Source organism: Hippocampus bargibanti, linkage group LG07 (assembly GCF_051943395.1).
Source record: "Hippocampus bargibanti isolate YZ-2025 linkage group LG07, ASM5194339v1, whole genome shotgun sequence".
Lineage (NCBI taxonomy): Eukaryota > Metazoa > Chordata > Actinopteri > Syngnathiformes > Syngnathidae > Hippocampus > Hippocampus bargibanti.
Window position 1 is genome coordinate 20,484,210 of NC_142740.1, and position 23,085 is coordinate 20,507,294.

At 40.3% G+C, this 23,085-nt stretch overlaps 1 protein-coding gene across 14 annotated transcripts in view; it reads right to left on the reverse strand.

Moving 5' to 3' along the window:
• The window catches only part of adgrl2a (adhesion G protein-coupled receptor L2a), a 134,691-nt gene that overhangs the window by 22,376 nt on the left and 89,230 nt on the right, over positions 1–23,085 (reverse strand). For 11 of the 14 annotated variants that reach the window (XM_089000081.1, XM_089000079.1, XM_089000078.1 and 8 more), the window contains 9 exons: positions 9,795–10,094; positions 9,272–9,375; positions 6,400–6,585; positions 5,627–5,665; positions 2,910–3,093; positions 2,162–2,284; positions 1,859–2,058; positions 1,044–1,217; positions 169–375 (listed from right to left, as the gene is read on the reverse strand). In XM_089000081.1, coding sequence (XP_088856207.1) covers positions 169–375; positions 1,044–1,217; positions 1,859–2,058; positions 2,162–2,284; positions 2,910–3,093; positions 5,627–5,665; positions 6,400–6,585; positions 9,272–9,375; positions 9,795–10,094 — 1,517 coding nt within the window. The remainder of the gene's footprint in view (positions 1–168; positions 376–1,043; positions 1,218–1,858; positions 2,059–2,161; positions 2,285–2,909; positions 3,094–5,626; positions 5,666–6,399; positions 6,586–9,271; positions 9,376–9,794; positions 10,095–23,085) is intronic. The other 3 variants (XM_089000077.1, XM_089000083.1, XM_089000090.1) reach the window with 1 other exon arrangement.

Sequence of the window (23,085 nt, forward strand, 5' to 3'; positions counted from 1 at the left end):
TCATGTCATGTCCGGGATAAGCTGAGAGGCATTGGAACAAACAACACTTAAAGTCTGATCCATTTAACGCTGAAGAGTCTTAGCATTATTTTGCGAGGTTGTGAGGCGATAGCGTGAAACGCAATGAATGCAGAGTAAATCATTAGGGTGCATGCCCTGCCCTCTTACCCTGGGCTCTGTCATATCAATACCAATTAGGAATATTAACTCGGCGAGGAAGAGATTGATGCAGAGGTTCTTGTGGATGGTGTTGCGATCACTTTGCAGGCCTCGGAAAAAGCAGAAAGTGAAGATGCTCAGGCTGAGACAGACGAGCGACACCACAATGCCCACGCGGGTGATGACAGTCAACAATAGCTCATGTTGTCTGTTGACCTGCGAAAAATATGAATACATTTCACACATGCTTCTCACTTGCAAAAAAACCCACATAATTTTAGGTTTTATTGCAAAATATTACTACTCAAACCCACAACCACCTTTTTATAAGCATTACACTTCTGGTCCAGTGTCACATCTGAGGCGGTATGTTTCCTTGAATGAAATGTTTCCTCCCCAGAGTCAAACCAAAGCCTTCCTTTTGTTGAAAAGGTTGCAATAACACGGTAATCGAAGGCCACTTTTAAACAGAAAGTAGCTCGTGGATCCGGTTATTATTTCTGCTCTTGAAAAGATTTTAATATCGCCTCGTTGACAATTCCCACTCAAGTATTTTAACATTTGGACCTCTCAAGTTTCAAAGCCAATTAGCTTCCCATTCTTCATCCAGTATTCTTCACACAAAACTGATTCACAGTCAACATTATCATGGTTGAAGAGGTAAAATTTTGATTGACTGAAAATTAGATTTCAATCGAGAATATGAAATGATATTCAACTGTCAAAAGGTTTGGAGCGATGTTGCAGCATTTGCCAAATAATATTCATCTTTGAAAAGTTGAAGATGATGAATTGAAAAGTACTAGAACATGAAACATTGCTAAAAATTTACCCAGAACCACAAGGAATGATGATGCATCTCGCAGATCATAAAAATAACATACCGAGATTTTGCGGTGGGCCATGAGGATTGCAAAGTTGGTGAGGTGGCTGCAGGAGCAGGATGTGTGTGTTTTATTGGACTCGAGGAGTTTGCATCCTTGCGTGGACCAGTGGCCCATCATACTCCGCTCCGAATAATTCCAGAAGGAGCAATTGGAGTTGAAGTAGTGCTCCATCTGCACGATAACAAGAGATATGGTAAAGTGTCCCAATAATTGACTGCCTGAAATTGAAGTAGATGAACAACACAAAGGCCATTTACCCCCTGCTCGTACAAAGCATTTTACCACACTGATACGGATGAGGATTTCTCACTTCACAGCTCTTATGAAGCAATTCATACGTTGTATCTCATTTAGCACACGCTTACCCAATCAAGCGGCGCGTTATTGGATATATGAGGCTTTAATAACAGTGAAGCATAATTGTTTGACGCCACGTCTTTCGAATTGTACAATTTCTCTGATAAAGAATGGAGCCCCCCGTCGCCCTCGGGGGAATTCAGACACAACTTTGAAAGAAGAGAGATAATTGGCGCTGCAGTAATTTCATCCTAGATTGTACAGCTAATCTAGGAGTTTATTTCCCCCCCACAAAGAAAATGGCTATCATTTATATCCCAATGTTGATTAAGGAATTAGTTTTCATTAAGAATTCACTTAGGTTCTAAAGGCTGCTTTAATTTGATGTTCAGTGATTTAAATAAACTACTGACTGACCGAATGAGACATTTGTATTTCAAATGCTTCCTTGCCTCTACCTTCTAGATGCCCCCCCCCCACCCTAAATCCACCATAGTGGCCCCTACTCCACTCACGTCTATGTGCTCCAGGGTAAAAACCACTGGGTCATTAATGAAGACTCGGCTGGATTCTTTGTTGATTGAGGCAGCGATAATGTCGGAATTGACGGACAGGTTGTTTCCGTAAGCGTCGTTGTGCATCTGAATTGTGGCATTTTCTGTACTGAGGAACTGGCCCAGGTTCTTGTAGAGGACAAATACCAGCTTGGCAACTCCTACGTGAAAAAAAAAGGATTATTGGCATCTTTCTATGAGATGATGTGATGTGATTTGTTTGTCCAAGCAAACATGTCATCGTGCTTCCTTAATGCAGCTCACCATTGCGACTGTTGAGCTTAATGGTATTGGCCGAAAGCTGGATAGAAATTCCCCCCTTGGTGGATTGTGGGAATTTGAAATCCTGTACCTGACCATCTGTGCTGAGCACGTAGACATCCAGGACTGCCAGACGAGTTAGAAGATGGTGGAGATGTGAAAAAAAAGGGGTCATAAGTCACAACAAAACATGTTTAATTGGGATTGTGACAATACGATAAGACAAGTCTCGGAAGATTAATGTCAAGGCTTTCTGAAAAGACCCACAATTGTATTACCCCGGTACCATATAAATGTGCAGCCAATAAGCATCAATTCATCCTTTGAAAACGCTTTGTGAATGAAGCGATGCAAAACAACAAAGAAAACGCCGTATGTGTATGCTTTAAACGGGAATGACTGGATGAGGAGGACTTAGTGGATAGGCAAAATACCGTGTAGCCGACTAAAGCTCACATTAATGTAAATAATTACAAACTCTAGACACATTCATTTATAAACCAAGCGTCTGCAATCAGAGAATCAATTCTCTTTAATTGTCCGGTATTAATCATTTTGTCAGTAAGCGGCTCGTTAAAGTAATACATGGTGTTTCTTCTGTACCAGAGGTCAAGGCACTATTTATGAAGAAAAAGTCCTAATTTTATGTGGTGTTCCAGTTTTCCATTTATAACCAATTTCCTCAATCAAATCATATACGTTGAGCTGTCATTAATTTAGAGAGCCTATCGGTTTACTGTTTACGACTCACTTATATTGTCCGCGGGAACTTTGACAATGGCGGGCTCCATCAGGTTATCGGCAAACACAAAGGCGCCTTCCTCCAAAGTGTCCAGTAACATGGTGGCAGCATGCGTCTGCTCCGTGCTGTTCATGTCCTGCCAGGATTTTAGAGCCTCCGGTCGGAGCAGGTTGTTGACTGTATCTACAATGGCCTGTGGCAAAAAAAAAAAAACAGGGGAAAGTGAAAAAAACTAAACAAAATGCATTTTTTTTGTTTGGTGGGGGTACAGGCGGGGGTGCCGGGGGTCTGCATTCACATTTCATGACAAAAAGGCATGCAGACACCAATGAATAAAAAGCTGAGAGGAAGCATCACATTAAAGAACATATGACCAGACAATAAATCAATGTAATTTAACAGCCCCCGAGGACCATATGCATGATGTTACAAGCAGGTCATGACGAAAGGAGAGTTGCAAACTAAAACTGTGGATGATAAGTGCAGTGGATTTGTGTTCTTTTCCAATGACATCTCATCAAGGCAACCACTTGTGGCCAAAGAGTAGACAGTGAGCAGGTCTGCTCCAATCAAGGGAAATTGACTCGAAAGCATGATGACGGTTCAAGTATTGACATTGGAAAAGTTCCTTTTTTTCATATAATTCACACTTCATTTCATCAGAATCTAACACAATATTACAGGTCTAATTCTTTACAGTTTTCTACACACACACCCCTCTTAACATTTTGGGGGGCGAAAAAACCCTCTAAACTTGTATTTACTTTAGTTTTCTTCAGGAAATCACCTGATCAATAATGCTAAACAAGAAATCAATGCCAGGACAAATGATGCTCATGATTCTGTGGATGGAGAGGACAGCTAAAACGTGAGGCGTGTGCATCAACTATGGCAGGTGTCAGATAATGCTTGGCCATCAATCTCTTCTGTAGCACTGCTTTGGGAGACTTGGTATTAACTGTTGGAATTTGGACACGCTTCTTTGTATATGATGTCATCAATCAGGGATTGGCTTGTCCCCATGCTTGTTAATTGTTTCTTTGATGAATATGTTTAGCATTTTTACCACGGGCAGCCCGGTAGTCGAGGGGTTAGCACGCCGGCTTCACAGTGGAGAGGTCGTAAGTTCAAGACCCGGTCCGGCCTCCCGGTGTGGAGTTTTCACGTTCAGACCCGCGATGGTTTTCTACGGGTCCTACGGTTACCTCCCAGGTTACAAAAACATGCATGGCAGGCTCAAATGGACACTCCAAATTGTCTCTCAGTGTGAGTGTGAGGCGGATGGTTGTTTGTCTCTGGGTGCCCTGCGATTGGCGAATTCAGGGTGTCTACGGCCAATTGCCTGGAGAGAGCTGGGATAGGATCCAGCCCCCCCCCGACCCTAATAAGGATATAGTGGGCTATAAATAGATGGATGGATGGATTTTTACGGCAATAGAATGGGGAGAGTATTTTTCTGACACAATGACGTCCCACTATGTGAGATAAACAAAGGCCTGCTTCCATGTATTCAGAGTCCTTGCCTGAGCTGCATCAAACACCGTGAGCACACCACAACACTGACAAGAGTAAACCAACAATTCTGCCCTCAAGTGTGAACAGTGTATGAGCTGCAAAGGGATAAGCTCCTTGCATTTTAGACACTTTGTATGACTTGTGGTTATGTGTCCCGCGTTGAACCAAAATGTGAGGGCAATGATTTGAAGAAAAGTTATTTGTCCCTTCGCCGGGCAATTAGTCTGTGTGTGGCTTGTGACTTTGGTCCATCTCTTTTAATGTTGTCCCATAAGACAGATCTGCATGGAGGAAGGTGTTGACTTTGGTGGCAAGTGGAGGACACAGACATCCCTCGTGGAGGAGGGATATATTTGGACAAAACACTGTGATGCATAAACAGAACCTGACATTGTTCAGGAGAAAAAAAAAGATTTGGCCCTCATAACCCTATTATCCAAGTGGAACCAATTGCACCAATTTACAGAAAAAAAATACTCTCACAACCTCAAACCTGTTATTGTGAAACAAGCGTTCAAGTTTGACTGCAGTTGTTGAAAAGTTAGGTGATGGTGGTCTGTGAAAAAAAAGTATGAGAATAATGGCATTCCGTACTTTTTTATGATAATGAACCCTGAAGAAATTAACAAGTTAGCAAAATCAGAATCAGAAATCATTTAATTGTCCCACAATTTTTTCTTTTGTTCTTTTGACTTCAAGACGGCGCCGCGAGAGTGGCTGCCTTTCCAGCAGCTCATGTATTTTGTTTTTCTACTTTCATTCCTTTCATCACTTTGCTGCTGTGAAATGTAAATTTCTCCACTGTGAGACTAATAAAGGCATATCCAATCCAATCCAATGGGGAAATTTGCAAACTAGTGGCACATGGGGATTGAATGTGGGAGACCACCTGTTATGACTCCCGATGTTTACTCTCGGTTCCTAATCTAAATTGAGACATTAAAAACGGACATAGCGTATATGATCAAGTGTCAAGAAACTGTCAACTTTCTAATGCCAAATGACTGTGTCATTTACATTTGACATGAATGTTGTTGTGTGTAGGGAAGTGTAACAAACAGAAGAGATTGAATACAATCAATTAAAACATAACTAAATTAAGAAATACAAAAAGTCATGCTGCAGAATGTAAGCTGATCATACAGTACAGGCATAGAGGAGGGAGTGGCAGCAAGCATGTGGCTTCGGGGGCAAGAGCATCGCTCCAGTACCTTCATATACGCCCTGCATGTCCTTTCTCGTTTTTGAAGCTTTTTATTTTTAAATTCATCAAAAAAAGAGATAAGACAGAGAAAGACAGATAATGTCTAAGTAAGCCTGGAAGAATGAATGCACAAGGTAATCTCAGCAATGACGCACTTCTTACCGGGAGGTCAATGAAGAATGAGGGTTTTGGATGATATTCATGATGTAAAATGCGTGACTTAGCAATGCATTCTTCCAATATTTTGGAAGAATGGTCAGTTGTTGCTGCTGAGGGTAGCATAACCACTTGAGTTTAGGGGCCAAGTTCCTTTTAATGGCGCACCAGGTAGCTTTGAAAGGTTTTTCTTTGATAAATCACCATTTCAAAACGGAATTTTTACAAGGATGATCTGTGATATTTACACTTTTTAATAATCTTAAACAATACATGTGGGGAAACTATGCCAAAATTGAAAGATGAAGAGTTTGACTAAAATTTAAAAATTAAAATAAGCCAAATAAATTGCAGAAATCCATGAAGGTCAAACTACAATCATATATTATGTGCATCAACATATTGAACAAAAAAATCACATTTTACTTGTCAAAAGTAGCAATGTTGGCACAGAAGAAAACTAAGATTATGACCATAAGAACCAGCAAGGGAATTTCTGTAGCGTAGGCAAGCAATAAATCCTTTTGAAACACAAACAAGACATTTGGCAAAATTGCCAGTCTACGCTGGAGAATACAGTCTAATCAGCTTATTAGCTGGGTTTTTTTTCACATTCAGTGGTACCTTATTGAAGCTCCGCCCTGCCGAGTCCTTCTCACTAGGCCGTAGCTCCTGCAACTGAGCATCTAGGATGTCCACGAGCTGCTCCATGAGGCGCACCGAGGAGCTGACGTCCCCTGCGTAAATCGGGTTTTTTGTGTGCTTCGCTAACTCGTTGGCCAGGTTTGCTGCATTTTCGCCACTGCGGATCTGCGTGAGGGTAGAATTACGGTACTGTTATAATAAATTCAGCCTCAAAATATGCTCCATCTTTAAAAAAAAGTATACTATATACCGGTATATATACCGGTGTGTGTGTGTGTGTGTGTGTGTATATATATATATATATATATATATATATATATATATCAGTGACGTGCAGTCAGTGGAGGCAGGGGAGGCAGTGCCTCACCTGTCATCATGGAAAGCTGTCGTGGAAATATCAAATGAAAAAATAAATTAAACAGTTATATGTATTTAGTGATTTGTACTTTAAAGTTCTTGTCCATTTGACTTCACCGTTTTAGGATTTTTTTTCAAAATCGCTGAATTTTCACATTTACCGTTCAAATACTAAGTAGAGACGAGCGGTGAGGCAGCAGCCGGCTGAGCCTCACCATGGATTGCGCAATCACTATGCTTACTGTGCTGGCTTGCTCTGCAGTGAGACCGCATTGCTGTCCTTCTGCATATCGCTATTAAAGCGTTCAAACACGTTTAGTATATGAACTAAATTTCTACAGTTTAGCTGGTGTATATAATGTAGAGTCATTGTACATTATAAACACTGCACTACAGTGTTTATTTTGTTTTATTTTTATCAAAACGCAGTGCGTAGGTGAGGCAAACAGTTCTCCCGCCTCATGACAGGCAGGGGGCGCTTGTGATTCCAGAGATACTTCTTACTCCACGTCTGCAGAATAATAGAATTAGAGACAGAAAGCTACAGTAAACAGTTAGCAAGTAAAGTGCAACCCTGCAGTCATTTTTTCGTGTTGCTTGGCCTCACTTTCAGAATGGAGGATTACATATCTAAATTGAAAGAATTTTCTAAACTGGACTTTCAATCGAAGCAGGAGGTAATAATTAAAGGAAGACCAACACCGGAACTAAAAGGTTTGCTTCAGACAACAGGACACAATACTCGCTCTTTTCAGGCGGACTGGTACACACGAAAAGGCTGGCTGTGTGGATGTCCAGCAAGAAACCGCCTTTTCTGCTTTTTCTGCCTTCTGTTCTCAAATTGTAACAATGTCTGGACTCAAATGGGATATTGCGAGCTGGAAAATTTACAACGGAGCCTCATCAAAAATGAGCGAAGACTCAACATCAGCATCGACAATGCTAAGGTAAAGGAGAAGCGGGAGCTTTTAAAAGATCTCATCAATGCCACCTGCTTCCTTGCCAAACAACAGCTGGCATTTCGTGGAAATGATGAAAGTAAAGGCTCCGCAAATCGTGGCTACTATGTTGAACTATTACATGCTTTCGCTAGCGAGTCATTTTGGGACATCCACTGTATTTTCTAGCCTGTGAAACAGAATACAGAACGATTTAATTGAAGCAGTTGGTGATGTCATTAGAAATGACATTAAAAAGGAGATCGGTGCAGCCCAATTTGTTGCTGTAGAAATAGACGAGGTTGTCATTCTCAGCACTGAAAACATACAGTCGGAACAGGACTGATCAAGGACGACTTTCTTCACTGGCAGTCATCTCCGTTGAGACAGAGAGACTTTTAAAACTGAAGAAAGATAAGGAAGGCTTCTACAAAGAAGTTATCGATGCCTTTCTTCAGAAGGAGCGGCGCATGGACGAAAGGTAACACGATAAAAACGTTTTTTTTAATTATTTTTTCTATGCTACAGTTTGTATACAGTATATAAAGAATGCTGACATGAAATTTTAAACAAAATACGTTAACTGTTGCCAATCAAATGGTGAATAAACTACTCTGTAGAGTTCATATGTTTGTAAATCTGACTATGATGACGTCAGTGCCTCACCAGCCATGAACCTCACCGCACGTCACTGATATATATATATATATATATATATATATATATAAGATATATATATATATATATATATATATATATATATATATATCTTCTTTTCCTTTCGGCTTTTCCCTTCAAGGGGTCGCCACAGCAAATCAGTGTCCTCCATCTTTAGAGGTTTGACCCGCATGTTTGTTTTGGCCAAGCTTTTACGTCGGATGCCCTTCCTGACACAACCCTCTGTATTTATCCAGGCTTGGGACCGGCACAAGAAGACTTATGTCCCTTTGTGGCTACAAAACAAGCAACTCGCTCAGTACTCCCAAACACAAAATGGTCATCGGCACAGCAACATTGAAAGAAGCAAAAACTATACTTACCATTTGATGACAATGCTCTGATCTTACCGTGAAATGGGCATCTCTTTCCCTACATTTAATATATATACCGGTATATATATATATATATATATATATATATACAGTAAAGTCTCGTTATATCGATATCGGTTATATCAATAACTAGTACTGCTTATTACGATACTATTATCGATAGTCCGGCTATATCAATATTCTTTCAGACTCCCGTGAATATCGATATAACGAGACTTTACTGTGTATATATATATATATATATATATATACAGTAAAGTCTCGTTATATCGATATCGGATATATCGATAGTCCCGGTTATATCTATACTATTTCTATGCACGCACGGAGAAAATTACATGCAAACAGGGTCGGATATATCGATAGTTCCGGTTATATCGATATTTTTTCGGACTCCCTTGAATATCGATATAACGAGACTTTACTGTATATATATATATATAATTATTTGTTTTTTACAGAATGCAATGATGAAAAAAAAACAAATGAAGAGTTCACACACACCTTCTGGGCTACCTGGTTGACCCAGTGGGAGGTACAGTTGCTGAGATCAGGGCCCTTAGGGTGCCAGGTCCCGGTGGAGAGTACACATAAATAAGATGCCGTGCCTGTGAGAAATAAACACAAAAGTACAATCAAGTAAGCCAGTTTTGTTGCAATGTCTTGTGTTGGTTTTTGCTGGACATCGGTGAACATTTTTCTCATTTTCTGTCCCAATTAGCCATGTGGCCTAACACAATTTCACACACAGTCCAACACAAGTGCATGTCGCCATGCCGTGTTCTGGATCCAAACAGCTGAGCCTGCAACAGAGCCGTTACAGATTGCTTAATTATGTTTGGACATGACGCGGCAAAAGGCACTCTATTAGGAACTGTCTTCACTGAGTCCCCACGCTCACATTGGGCCTGTGCACATGAAAAGATCACGGCAAACTGGCATACCAGACACATCGAACCAACTCGGCTGATCACTCGAGGGGCGCAACATGTCAGGAGGCCCATGAGACAAGCTGGGCATTGTTTACCTCGGGTTCCCTTGGGGCAAGGTCGCTCCACCAGCATGCCCCGCTGGGTCTGAGGCCACATGATATCTCTTCTCTCAGTGGCCTCGCAGAAGCGCTCGGGCAAAGGGAACGACTCCAGGGGTGGAGGGGATGTAGTCTGCAGAATCATAGGAGGGGGCCTGGCCGCTCCCTTGCCGCCTTGTTTGGGTCCTGTTGTGGTGGTCGTGTTGTTGGCCACTCCCCGGTGCAATGTGGTTGTTGTGGTGGCAGTTGTCGTTCTTAAAGGCTGGGGGGCCACGCTGGCCTGAGATGAAGGAGGAGCTGCAAAAAAAAACACAATATGATTATTTATATTTAAGGATGTGATTTTACGACAAAAGCATCTGGTACGGGTTTCAGGTTGCAGATGCAGAAAACTGGCAGGAATAAATTTGGCAACATCCATGTCATGCCAGAAGAAGTCTGTCAAAAAAATGAAAAATAAAAAAACATAAAACTACTAGCATGTCCAATAAATATGTTTTACTGAGTCGGGCTTACTGAAAAGTTTAGTCTGAATAATGTTCAATAGCCTACAAGTGGGTCATATGACCAAAGTCAGGAAGAACTCACAAAAGTGAACTTTGGGCAGGCTTATCATTTCAAAAAATCGTCCAGAACCGTTAAGTAATCACATAGTCAGATACACAACAATGAACAGGAAGTGTGTGTGTGTGTGTGTGTGTGTGTGTGTGTGTGTGTGTGTGTGTGTGTGTGTGTGTGTGTAAAACTATAATTGCACTTTGAAGGCCGTTTGTTGACAAAGGTTCCAAAATGTCTTGAACGTGGATGACCATCGTCAACATGCTTTTTTTTTTTGCTTGTGACATGCAGGAGTAAGAGTGATTCTCATGAATTAGTCAAAGTGGAGGAAGCATGATATTCTGTGTGGGTACACTTTAAAGTCAGCTCATTCGTGTGGCACCCCATGGTCCTTAATGTGGAATATATCAAGTATAGCGGTAAAACTCACTTTGCTGCCGTGAAATGTAAATTTCTTCACTGTGAGACTAATAAAGGTAAATCCAATCCAATCCAATCCAATCCAAAACTTTAGCAGCTAGTCAATGCAGAAACTTCAGGTTAATGGCTGCCCCATAAGTAACATTTTCCGATTTTTATGCTTCTTCCAGTCATGTTCAACACTTTAATGCTTATACTTCCGTGTATCCTGTTGTGTAAATTGCAGCTAAGTGCTTTGTTCAACAAGCATATTTGCCTTCCCGGTGACGATGCCTTATCCACGGCACTCAGTCTGCAGTGAACAAGACAATAATTACAGAAACATCCTCCTGGCTGGCAGTCATTTCTGCATGGGAGAATTTGAGAGATGGATGATTGCATTTCATCAGAGCGATGCAAAAATATCCAGGCAAGCAGAGAATAAGTACACTCCTTACATTGAACATGAGATACAAAGTAAGAATGTGTGGGGCAGTGGGGTGATACGCTGGAACTCGAATAATATGATCCTGACATGTTTACTCAAGCCAGATATTATTAATTACAGTAAAGTCTCGTTATATCGATATTCTCGGGAGTTAGAAAAAATGTCGACATAACCGTACTGTCGATATAGCCGTCCTGCACCGAACTGCATTAAAGGGGTGGGGCAACACTTAAACGAGGTATCTTTGATATGGCATGTCATTTTATCATTGGATTGGATTGGATTGGATATGCCTTTATTAGTCTCACAGTGGAGAAATTTACATTTCACAGCAGCAAAGTGATGAAAGGAATGAAAGTAGAAAAACGAAATACATGAGCTGCTGGAAAGGCAGCCACTCTCGCGGCGCCGTCTTGAAGTCAAAAGAACAAAAAAAACTAAATAACAAATAATATGACAGCATAGAGACAATATGACAAAACAAAGACACAGAGAGACATTCATTCTTCAGGACTTGCTGTACCCTCTTTGTGATGACATGAAACAGTTCTAGATGAAAGAGGAGAGGATCAAAGCGTCTTTCTACCAGTGGATCAGGGACATCATGGTGGAATGTGCATGTCAACTACAAGCTAAATGTTGAAAGCAAACACGCAGCTGTAGCATCCATTGACGAAAAGAGATCGTCTCACATCTCCTGTTCCACATAAATTTGCTTCAATTCCAAGCCGCAACAGTTCCACATACGCATCGGCGCTCTGCGCTGACGCTCCTTTCTTCTTATTGCGGGTTCCTCAAGCCATGCATCCATCCAGCCGCAGACCGTCCAACGGCACTGACCTTTCCGCTAAACAAAGCGGGGCTGTGAAGATGCTGCCCATTACAGGCGCAAAAAAACACAATGGCCCCTTTGGTGTCCAGCGATGGCAGTCGAATGGCCATCCGGCTCCGGGTCAATTGGGTTCATGGATTGCGTAACTAACATGCTTTTTGTACAGTAGTGAAGTGAAAAATAAATTTGTGCATAAAATAAAAACGTCTTTACACTTTTTTAATGACTATTTCCTTTCAAAAATGCCACCAATGCAAAATCCTCACGTTCTATTCACACGAAACCACGAAAAAAAACAGTGATTGTTGCAAGCGATAAAGATATCTGAATGGTACACAATTAAATACAGTACATGCATGAAAAACCAAAACTGCAACATATACATTACTTACGTTGATGAAGTGAGAAGCGTGTTGCGCCCAAAAGCCGCCATTAGATGGCATCCACGCGCCATATAAGAAACGGAGGATCATGGAACTCGCCAGTTTGTGCCTCTTTTCTTGGGTGATAGATGTTCCCCCAATGTTGCCTCAAAATGGCACATATAATTCTTTAAATCGATTGCAAACATGTATGCCATTGTTGAAGACGGTAGAAAATGTCGTCTGCTACACACGAGCTGGCGTCTGAAAATGAATATGGCGTCCACACGGGAACTGGTCACGTAACAAACTCACGTGACCAAGTCGACCAATGGCGCGACCGATACAGCGCAGCGACTGATACAGACTTCCGATAAAGGTGGTACTGTATAGAAACACCTAAGCAAATATCGATTCACAGTAAGTATCTTTTGTATCGATATAAACATAGCAAAATGGCCGGCGGGAGATGAAAAAGAGAACTGTATTAACCGGATTATAGTAAAAACCACGAATCGTACTAAACAAAACTAATTATACATAAAAAGACTAGAAATGTGCACGGGAATTGAAAATAGTGTCGTAATAAGCAGTATTAGTATCTTGATTCTGCACTATGTACAGTCTTGTTTATAGAACGTTTTTTGCACATCTACATTTGCACAGTATACAGTTGACTTTTTTATTTTGTTATGCTTAGAATATCTTGTTTTCTATCCTTTCACTCCCACCCCAACCCCATCCCTCTTCAATTGCTGCTGTGGACTGCAAATTTCCCCATTGCGGGACGAATAAAGGTATTCTGATTCTGATTCTGATTCTGATTATCAATATAAACGATATCGATATAACGAGACTTTACTGTATCTCAGACATTTCCCCCCCAAATATCTAATTTCTTAAATCTCTGTTTTGCACTTGGAAACAAATGTAATGCACACAAATGACACCTTCTTATGACTTCCCCACTTTTGTTCGTTTGGGACAAGTTATTTGTGGATTATGAAAAAAATGGGAACGCCTAAACTACCAGATGATGAATTGATTCTGTCAAGCAAAATTAACAAATATAACAGCAAATTTCCCCCATTGTGGGACTATTAAAGGCTTTCTGATTCTGATTCTGATCACAGGCCCATGTAAAAGATCTTGGATATTACTGTCAGACACTCCTAATATTTTGTGTTTTATAAATCTAAAATACGATTTAGAAAATATATCACTGATCTGATAAAAAATGGATTTTGGACGACGGTGGGAATCAATTAAACCCATACTAGTTCAACAAATTGCCAAATCCCAATTTAATTAGAAACATTATACGAATCTCAAGGTATTTGCCGGTCTGGTTTAAAAAGGGCATCTTTTATCAATGGCAGGGTCTCTAATTGGGATGCAATGGGCACTGCAAATCTGATCGTACTGGATGACTTCGATTTTATCCATTAGGCTGTCCGTAGAGCATGTGGTAAGCCGCGCATGTACGTTGAGACCATGACAAGACAATTCAGAGCGAATGTGATAAGGTTGGAAACAAAGAAGACAGCATCTGTCTTTGGGGGGGATCGAAAAAGACAGTGACATACATATCAGATAATGTGAGTGAAAAATGTAAATGCTGTGAAATGTAAATTTCTCCACTGTGAGACTAATAAAGGCAAATCAAAATCCAAATACTCACTAGCCCTAATGTTTGAATATGGGATGTGAGTTGACCCTTTTACTTATTAACCTTGTTTATCTCAAACATTTATTTGTTGGCTGATGTGCAGCAAAACCACGCCTACTGTACATTGGTTGACTTATTGCATCAAATGTCTTCTTCAGCCTCAATCTCCTGGCATGCCCAAGTGACGTATTTCCACTCACAACAGAGAAATTGCTAGCTGCACAACCTGCCAATGCACTCATGAAGACAACCTGTGCTTAGGATCCATTCTCAACCGGTATTTACACCTGGACGTCTTAAATGTCTCCCTCCATACTCTGTTGTTTTTCACTACTCATCCAAGGAAAAAAAAAACATTCAAAGAACAATAAAAATAGAAAATATATTAAAAAGATGAGAATCACACATTAAATGTCAACTTGCCTTAAAAAATCGGGTCATTTTGCGGTAGTTTTACTTCCCAAGTGTACAAGAAGATAAGGATAAGCTTTCTGCCCTCCATGGGTGGAGACTCTCGACAGAAATAAAATGAAACTCAATCTGCAGTTTGGCAGCATGATTTAAGATAACCCTCTTGCAATTCTAGTGAGTAAATCAACGCGCGACATTCACTATAATCCAAGTACATTCTTCTGGCACGTCCGTTTACGACCGTAGCTTGTCAACATTGCTCTTTCATTTGGATTGCTTGTTATATGTGACCAGGAGATTCGGTCAGGTACTCGTTTCTTTTCATCATAAAATATTAACGAATTCTTCTTTTTTTTGCTTTGTTTTTTCTAATATGCTACCATTTTTAATGTCTCCCTGCTACGACCAGTGCTCACGTCAATTACCTGTTTTAGTACTAGATGTTGGCAATGTGATTTGAAGAAGTTGCATTCCTCATTCCATCATCATGTTTAAGAATGTAGTCATGCACAAATTCAGGAGCTCTGGTGTTTACTGCGTTTATTGAGCATGAAACATTTGCTAAATTAATTCATTAAAACATTCAAACTAGCACAGAGCAAGCTCTGACTGCTAGTAATAATGTAAACCGGAATAAATTTCAATCACAAGGGCAATAATCAACACATTTACCAACAAATTATCCTTCATTTATACCTATAATATTATAATTATGTTGAGGAACAGGCATGCTGATCACATACAGACATAACTGAAGAGGCTTTAATGAGTAAACAACGTCATCGGTACCTGCAGTTTTGGCATTGTTATTTCACATCTGGTCAATTCATTTTAATATTTCACTCCCAAAAGGATATGCAAGTGCCGTTTAACATCATACTACTTTTATTACTTTAGCAATGACTTCATGTGGTATTTTGGGTTTTGCTTAGCACCTACATTTATATATATATATATATATATATATATATATATATATATATATATATATATATATATATATATATATATATATATATACTGGTTTGGAAGTGTCACTGAAGGGGTTGAGGTTTGATTTGGGCCTGCAAAGCCTTCTCTGGTGACCTAAAAATATCTGAATCACAGACTGATGTAAATTATATTTTGTCCATGAATTCTTATTAAATAATTCCAATTTGTCTTTCAGCTTCCTTTTATTACTTTTCCCCTGTATTTCTCCCCTTCTAGACATGTGTTTTTGTATTTAAGCATTTAATCAATCACATTTCAGCCACCATTTGTTAACAGGGCCAGAAATCTACTTGGGTGCCTTCACAATCAGTTCTGTCGGCCCTCTCACATCAAATGTGTCGATCAAACTGTTGCTCTAACCAATCAGATTTCGAGTTGGCAAACCAAAGAGGGTACCAACGCCTTCTTGAAGGCGCTGGTCAATGTCAGTTTTCGCAAACTATGATCGACTAGCCATCAGTTATTTCCTGGCTAATAGTACTCTCTAGTGGACTTGTCGTAAATTACACAACACTTCTTTTCAGTCTGCATTGATTCAGATGAAGCACCACTGAAGGCCTAGCGATGAAAACCACGGTCAGCCACTGTTAGAACTTTATCAAAGTGAGATTTTTGGGCGCCGCTTCCAAAAAAAAAGTCGACTTATATTATAACACTGTCTAATAAGTGGATAATAACCAATTCATTCGCAAACATGGAACAGATCGGTGATTTGGTCATACATATACAGAAAACAATGTCGAGTAAAATACCACTATCGACCTGAATGTCAACCTAATGCTTAATCCGTAAAATTGGATTAAATTAAAGTCAAGCAAAAAGTCAACACTGCAATGCTAAACACATTTTAAGATTCATGTTAGGTAGTCAAGTCTCCCAAGCACTCATTATCTTTTGCAGTTGGGCATTTAATTATTTCGAGATGGAGTTTTGTATAATTTTTTTAAGAAAGTCACAAACATTTCACAATTTTGTTCTCATTTAAAATGGAATGTGGTTCATTTTGGCTAGGAAGTGCAGAATCAGATATGGCCCGTGAATCGCACTGTTTAAAATCTTGGTGCCCTCTGTCATTTAAATTACCCATCCCTGCAATGGAATACATAAAAAATGCACTTCTCTCAGCCATCTCAGTGTGATTCAGGGAGAGGTGTGCAGCATTTTACTGGCCTTTGTGTTTCCGAGGTGGAGGCACCAGGCACTCACAGGGTGGAGCACACTCACGGGCACAGAAAAGCACTGCAACAAAATATCTGTGCAACAATTAAGTTGAGACCTCAGTTATGTATTGCTCAATGTCAAATTAGCGCTGATACGCTGTAGTCATTTATGGGCCCAGCGATTTATCCATTGGGATCGACTGTGTGTACCTGTTCAGCTAAGTGATTAGGAATTAGGAATTCAACACAGAAAAAAGGAGCACTCTGAAAAACACAATAGGACAAGCAAACTCTCGATAGTGAATCGAATAAAAGCCATATTAGACGCTAAAGCATTTGATTTGAGAGGTTTATAATGAAGACAAATTCACTTTCCAGCGTGAGAAAAAGGCTAACATGAATGCAAGCCTAGAGAGATTAATGCATCAACAAAGCAGCCACTCTGACCACTGCTGTTGATGTACACAGAGCCACCACCCGTCTGTGTAATCCAGCTCGAGAGCAGTATAATAATGGTATTACCTTGATGCCATAGCTCAGTTTAATTTAATCCAATAAAAACTGTGAGGAATGAACCCCAAGGTATTAAAATATAATCTCGTTCACAGAGATGTCCAAGAGAACACATTTGAGTTGAGCTCTCACATTGAAGAACATTGTTGATTATGACAAAATTCCACTTTTGTGGCATAAGCAGCACACACTCCCCGACAATGTGTGTGTGTGCTGCACTCAGCTCAAGGGAACGAACCTTCAATTAGCTGTCAGGCAGTGACACCCACCAATGCAACGCTAATAATCAGGACAAACATTATTAATAATCTCTTTTTGTGATTACATACTCACACGTTGCTGATGCGTGGACAATCTCGGCGGTTGCATTGTTGTCGGTAGGGTGAGAGGTTACCAACCGATGACAGACATTTAGATGGGAACCCAGGAGAGGAAAAGGGGGAGGAACAACTTGGGCTGTTGAGCGGATGCATCAACATTAGGGCCCCAGAACGCATGCAAATGCGCACACTCACACGCTCACACACCCACACACCCGCCTCAGATGAGACCCACCGCGGCAAAATCATCCCAGGGTAACAAATGAAAACTGACAGCATACGCGTCTTATATATTATGCTTAGTGGCTCCCGTCCAATAGACAATGTGAGGTCGTTCCAGACTCGTACATCTTATGTTAAGGGGCGGCAGTTGCTTATCTGGAAGGACTTGGGCTTGGTCTTGTTAGTCACTGGGGTGAACTGCAAAAATTAATTATGATATCTTTTAAATAAATCTTTGCATTTCCACAAAATCACTTGTGGAAAATTTGTTTTCATATTTTCATACTCATTCGAGATGTGGTAAATCACGAGGAAATTATTTGAATTTATATTTCACAAATGTTTTGGGAATGAGAAATTCCATGATTTTTATCAAAGGGAAACGGGTTCTTTACGCCAACAATAAGATGACATCGACAGCACTCCTGATTCATAGGCCAGCGGTGTGATCAGCTGGACCTCTGCTGCGTCAAGATATGATTTATGACATGCAAACGTTCAGGCAGCTTGACAACTTCAGAATTTTAAATTTATTAAAAGCCTATTTGCTGCCCACATTTATTTGTTCAATAAAAACGAGGAGTGCCATTCACGAATTTGTTCAGGTTTTGTTTTTTTCTTGCAGGGGTTTCTGTAAAGCGCTGGTCAGACCTCTGGTAATGTTTTTCTCTTTCACAAAGGGGCAACATTTTCCTGTTTTCCATGTGAGCGCTTTGTTACAGATCCAGCTGTTATTAAACCATTCTATAAACCAATATGTATGTATTGCATTGTATTTTGGACAGCCACCCTCATATCAAGCTCATATAACTCCCAACCCATACAATTTCGGAATTCACTCTTTTTTTCTGATGAAAGAAGAGTTTTTAAGGTTTGACGCTGCATCGGATGTTCATGTAGTTCTAAAACTCAATATTCTGTGGCTCCTGGAATTTGAGGCAAAATGACAAAAACCCTGGCATTGGAGTGGACACATTATTGCATGTCTGGCAGTGAATGAATTAATTGAGCAAAAGGCACGACTGCATGCTCCGTCCTTGACTCTCAGGCCTGCTTAATCAGGCCTGCAGGCTTAACTCCATTGTTGGTCTTTTGGACCAATTTATTTTCGTCAGATTACCAGAGGTTAAAGAGTCAATATTCTCATTCGCATTCAAACATGTTGTATGAACTGTATGTTATTGCGTACATATGTAAGTACATATGTATGTATGTATGTATGTATGTCCGTATACAATACAATACATATGGATTTATATAGTGCTTCAACAACATCTGAAGCTGTAACAAAGCGCTTAACACGGACAACTACCATTATACAGCAGTCACAAATATAGTAGAAAGCACCGGGGAGTGAGTGAGTGAGTATGTATGTATGTATGTATGTATGTATGTATGTATGTATGTATGTATGTATGTATGTATGTATGTATGTATGTATGTACCTATTTAAGTATGTATGTATGAATGTACATATGTACGTGTGTACGTATTTACATATGTACGTATGTATGTGCGTTTATTTATTTAATTTGTTGAAAGGTGTTGTGTTTAAAGGACAACCGACATCACTTTTTTGTTTCCTAACTGACATCAGAAAAACGTTTTATAGCATCTAAAATACCCAAAACGTGCAGTATGATATTTTTATTCAAATGCAAAACACCAATAAAAATGATTTAAAGCAGGGGTCGGGAACCTATGGCTTGCGAGCCATATACGGCTATTTTGATGATTGCATATGGCTCACCGATAAAACTAAATACATGTTGTTTTTTTCGCCGTTCATTTCCCGTTGGGGCTGCAGTTGTCGGAAAGCGCAATTTTGATTGGATGACACTGACCTAGAACGGCCGAAAGCGCCATTTTGATTTGATGATAGTGGCCGTCATGTTGAAAGAGGTAAACGCCCCTTTAAATGAGCCCAACTAGTGCACTTCGGCGTGAATGCATTACAGGAGAGAAAATGTTCTGATTATAATGTCAGTGACATTTTAACAAGCCCCTTGTTAACGTTAGCATCAACATACTTCTGCGAGAAGTAGATTGCAGATAGCAAGTGTGGAAGCTTATGAGCCGTGTGCAGGCTAGCTAGCAGTAACTTCGCCCATGGACCGGCAAATTGAATTTCATTCCGATCGTTTTTACCAATCACGAGGAATGGAAAACAATTCATGTTAACGGTGAGTACTATCACAAAGTTATTTTAAATGATACATTCTGATATTTTGTTGAAAAGTGGCCGCGCGCGTGTGTGTGTGTGTGTGTGTGTGTGTGTGTGTGCGCGCACGCGAGCGTTTGTATGTGCGCGCGCGTCCGTGTGGCTCTCACTGAAAAACATTTCTAAATATTTTACTTTTATGGCTCTCTTAGTCAAAAAGGTTCCCGACCCCTGATTTAAAGTGTCCAAAATCAGCCAAAAAAATGAGCTGCGAATTGGGATGTATGACATCACGCCAAGACGTCTTGGATTGCTGGAGAATCAAAACAATAGCTTCAGATTCTGAGAATATGCTTTGTTGTTACACATCCAGTTATGAATATGATTCAAATAGTTCTGAAGAGGAAAGCATACATGTTTGCAATCGATTAAAAAAATTATTCCGTGCCATTTTGAGGCAACATTGGGGGGAAATGGATCACCAAAAAAGAGGCATAAAATGGCGACCGAGCTCCTGTGAGGAATTAATCAGCCCGCTTCCACAGGCTGATAAATTCCTTATATGGAGCTTGGTCGCCCTTCTGGCTCTTTTTGGTGCAACATGATGTTTTCAGACCAAACAAGCACAGCAAAATGCATTGACGTGATGGAAGGACTGCTACAATGTGTGCTTTTTTTCAGTCAGAGGTGTTACTTCAGTGACGTCACGTACGGACTCGTCACCAACTCAAAAACAAGACTTCCGGAATATTCAGCGCGAGTCTCAAAACGTAAAATATAGCTATATGCGGTGGAATCTTTGTAAAATATGGTCAGTAGAAGTAATTTGAAGCCATTTTACAAATTATGGACACAACTTGTCCGGAGACGTCGATTGTCCTCTAAGAGAGATGACCAGGACTGGTTCCCAATGACGAGACAGAAGACAGCATAAGCACGTCTGACCAAAATAACAACAAATAAATTCCTCAAAGCAAGCTGAATTATATATAAAAAAAATCCCAAACAAGAGTTCAGGGCGAAATTGTACAATTGTAATCTCAACCTAATCCACTTTGAAAGTAGTGTTTCTTTTGCAATATGTTTGCTATGTTTGTGGGGCGCATTATGAAAGGACTCGCTGTTTTTGGAACGGTTTTTGTTGTTTTTAGTTCACAGCCTTAACCCTGCATATATGCCATTACTAAATTCTCATTAGAAAACAGCACAGTGTAATCTCGAGATACTTTGAAGCGAGGGATTTTAGAAGCTTTACTTCTTCATTCCCATTTTGTGGCAGACTTACTGGTACTTTTTTTGTATGTTCATGGGTGGTAAAAACCTCCAAATGGGGCTGAAGTAATAAGTGAATGGAAACCCAAACATGACAAGTGTGCTGCTGCCCTTGGAGAGAAGCCACAGTTTGTCTTTGTCAAAGTACAAAGAACCTACGAGATGGATGATAAATAATGAACCCATTAGCATTGAGGTGATGAACAGTGAGGAAAAAAAATGCGTCAATGATTTATTCTTTTTGTTCCTTCTATATGTAGCCTATAAAAACATGCATTCACTGAGTCATCTGAAACCACCCTGCACCGAAGGAGTTGTTCTTGACTATAAAGCAGTGCTGTAATACATCATATGTTTGCAATGGATTCCGATATCTGCGAATAACAACAATGATATGCGGAGGAAATTGGATTACATGTCTTTCACTCTCTGTTGCATTCGTGGATATGAATCTGGAAGACGGCATTTGATTGCTTGCATATCAACAGTAAATATGAGGAAAGCTGAGCAAAGAAAAAAAAGACTAATTTCCCATGAGCCATGTCAATTGGAGCAGTGGCTCAATATACATTGTATGTTCACATCAAAGGAAACATAACCGAATGGTTAATTTATGTCAGTTTTTGTTGTGTCTAATATTTCCTGCAAACCAAATGTGTAGACATGCAACCACATTGACACTCTTGGACAGTAATCTACACCTTGACAGCAACATATAAAGAACAGACAGAGCAGCTGCCAGACTGGCGCTTTAACGCCTAGACAACCCCTCCCCCGCCCCCACAAGCTTTTCTCTCGACTGTACGTGCATTAAATTTCAAGTTTTAACTCCAAATGTACCAATCACAATGCTATTTAATGCTGTGCAGACAAGGGGTGACTATATCGGGGATGACTGTACACACACGCATACGCTGATGACACCCATAATGGAAAGTCAAGGATGTTGTTGGTGCAGATTAGCAAAAATGATAATACGGTCCATGTGAGTTTATCCCTTGTGTGTTGGGAAGTAAGACAAACCAATGTACGTATGCCATCTCTTTTTGGGCTCGGACTTTACAAACAAGACCATGGATACCTTTCGCCGTCAAGGTCAGTGAAACGACAATCACGGTTTCTACTCTCTTTCATGTACAGCAATTGTTTGTGAGTATAAATCTTTACCTTAGGTTTGTCACGATTTTGCAAGGTGGTGATGGCGGGTGCTGATCCCAAAAAGCAGGCAGGAGGTTTGTATTGTTTGTATTAAAATAAAGTCAGCAGGAACAAAATGTAAAACATCAAAATCATCTGAATGGAAAAAATACAAAGTGTCAAAAGAAAACGTCTGTGTAAGCTCTCAGTTGTACAGGAGTGGTCCATCGATGAGAAGGTTTCTTCAGCCGTCATCTGTACAAATTTGTAGGTTTCGGACGTTACGTCCGAAACCTTCAAATTTGTACTGTGCCGGGAGTCCTTTTAAGTGTCACTGATTAAAACGACCAGCACCTGCGAGGCTGCAGGCAGGGCTGACGTCGCTACCCGTTGGTCGCCAATCCGAACGTGGCAGTCCGCCACTGATCGGGACGACCAGCACCTGTGCAGGTGCAGGCGGGGCCGACAGCGCCAATCGTTGGTCGCCAACCAGATCATGACAAGGTTTATGTCATTTGGCCTAATATTTTTTTGCATTTGCAGCCATGTCACTTGCAACTTGAGAAACTATTATGAAGTGTTATTGTGAAAATGAGTGTTTTAAGAGGAGAGGGTTGGGCCAATGACAACTTTCCTTCATGTCAGATGATGTCCGTGCTAGAAACAGATGATGCCTAAACTTCATGAATTGAACATACTTGAAATCCAATAGACACTGAGTTGTTCTCTCATAATGCATAATGACCGTAAATCCCTAATGTTCGATTTAATCGCTGCTGTTCATTTCATCTGCATGTCTTAACTTAGCTTATGATACTAACAGTCCAAGTA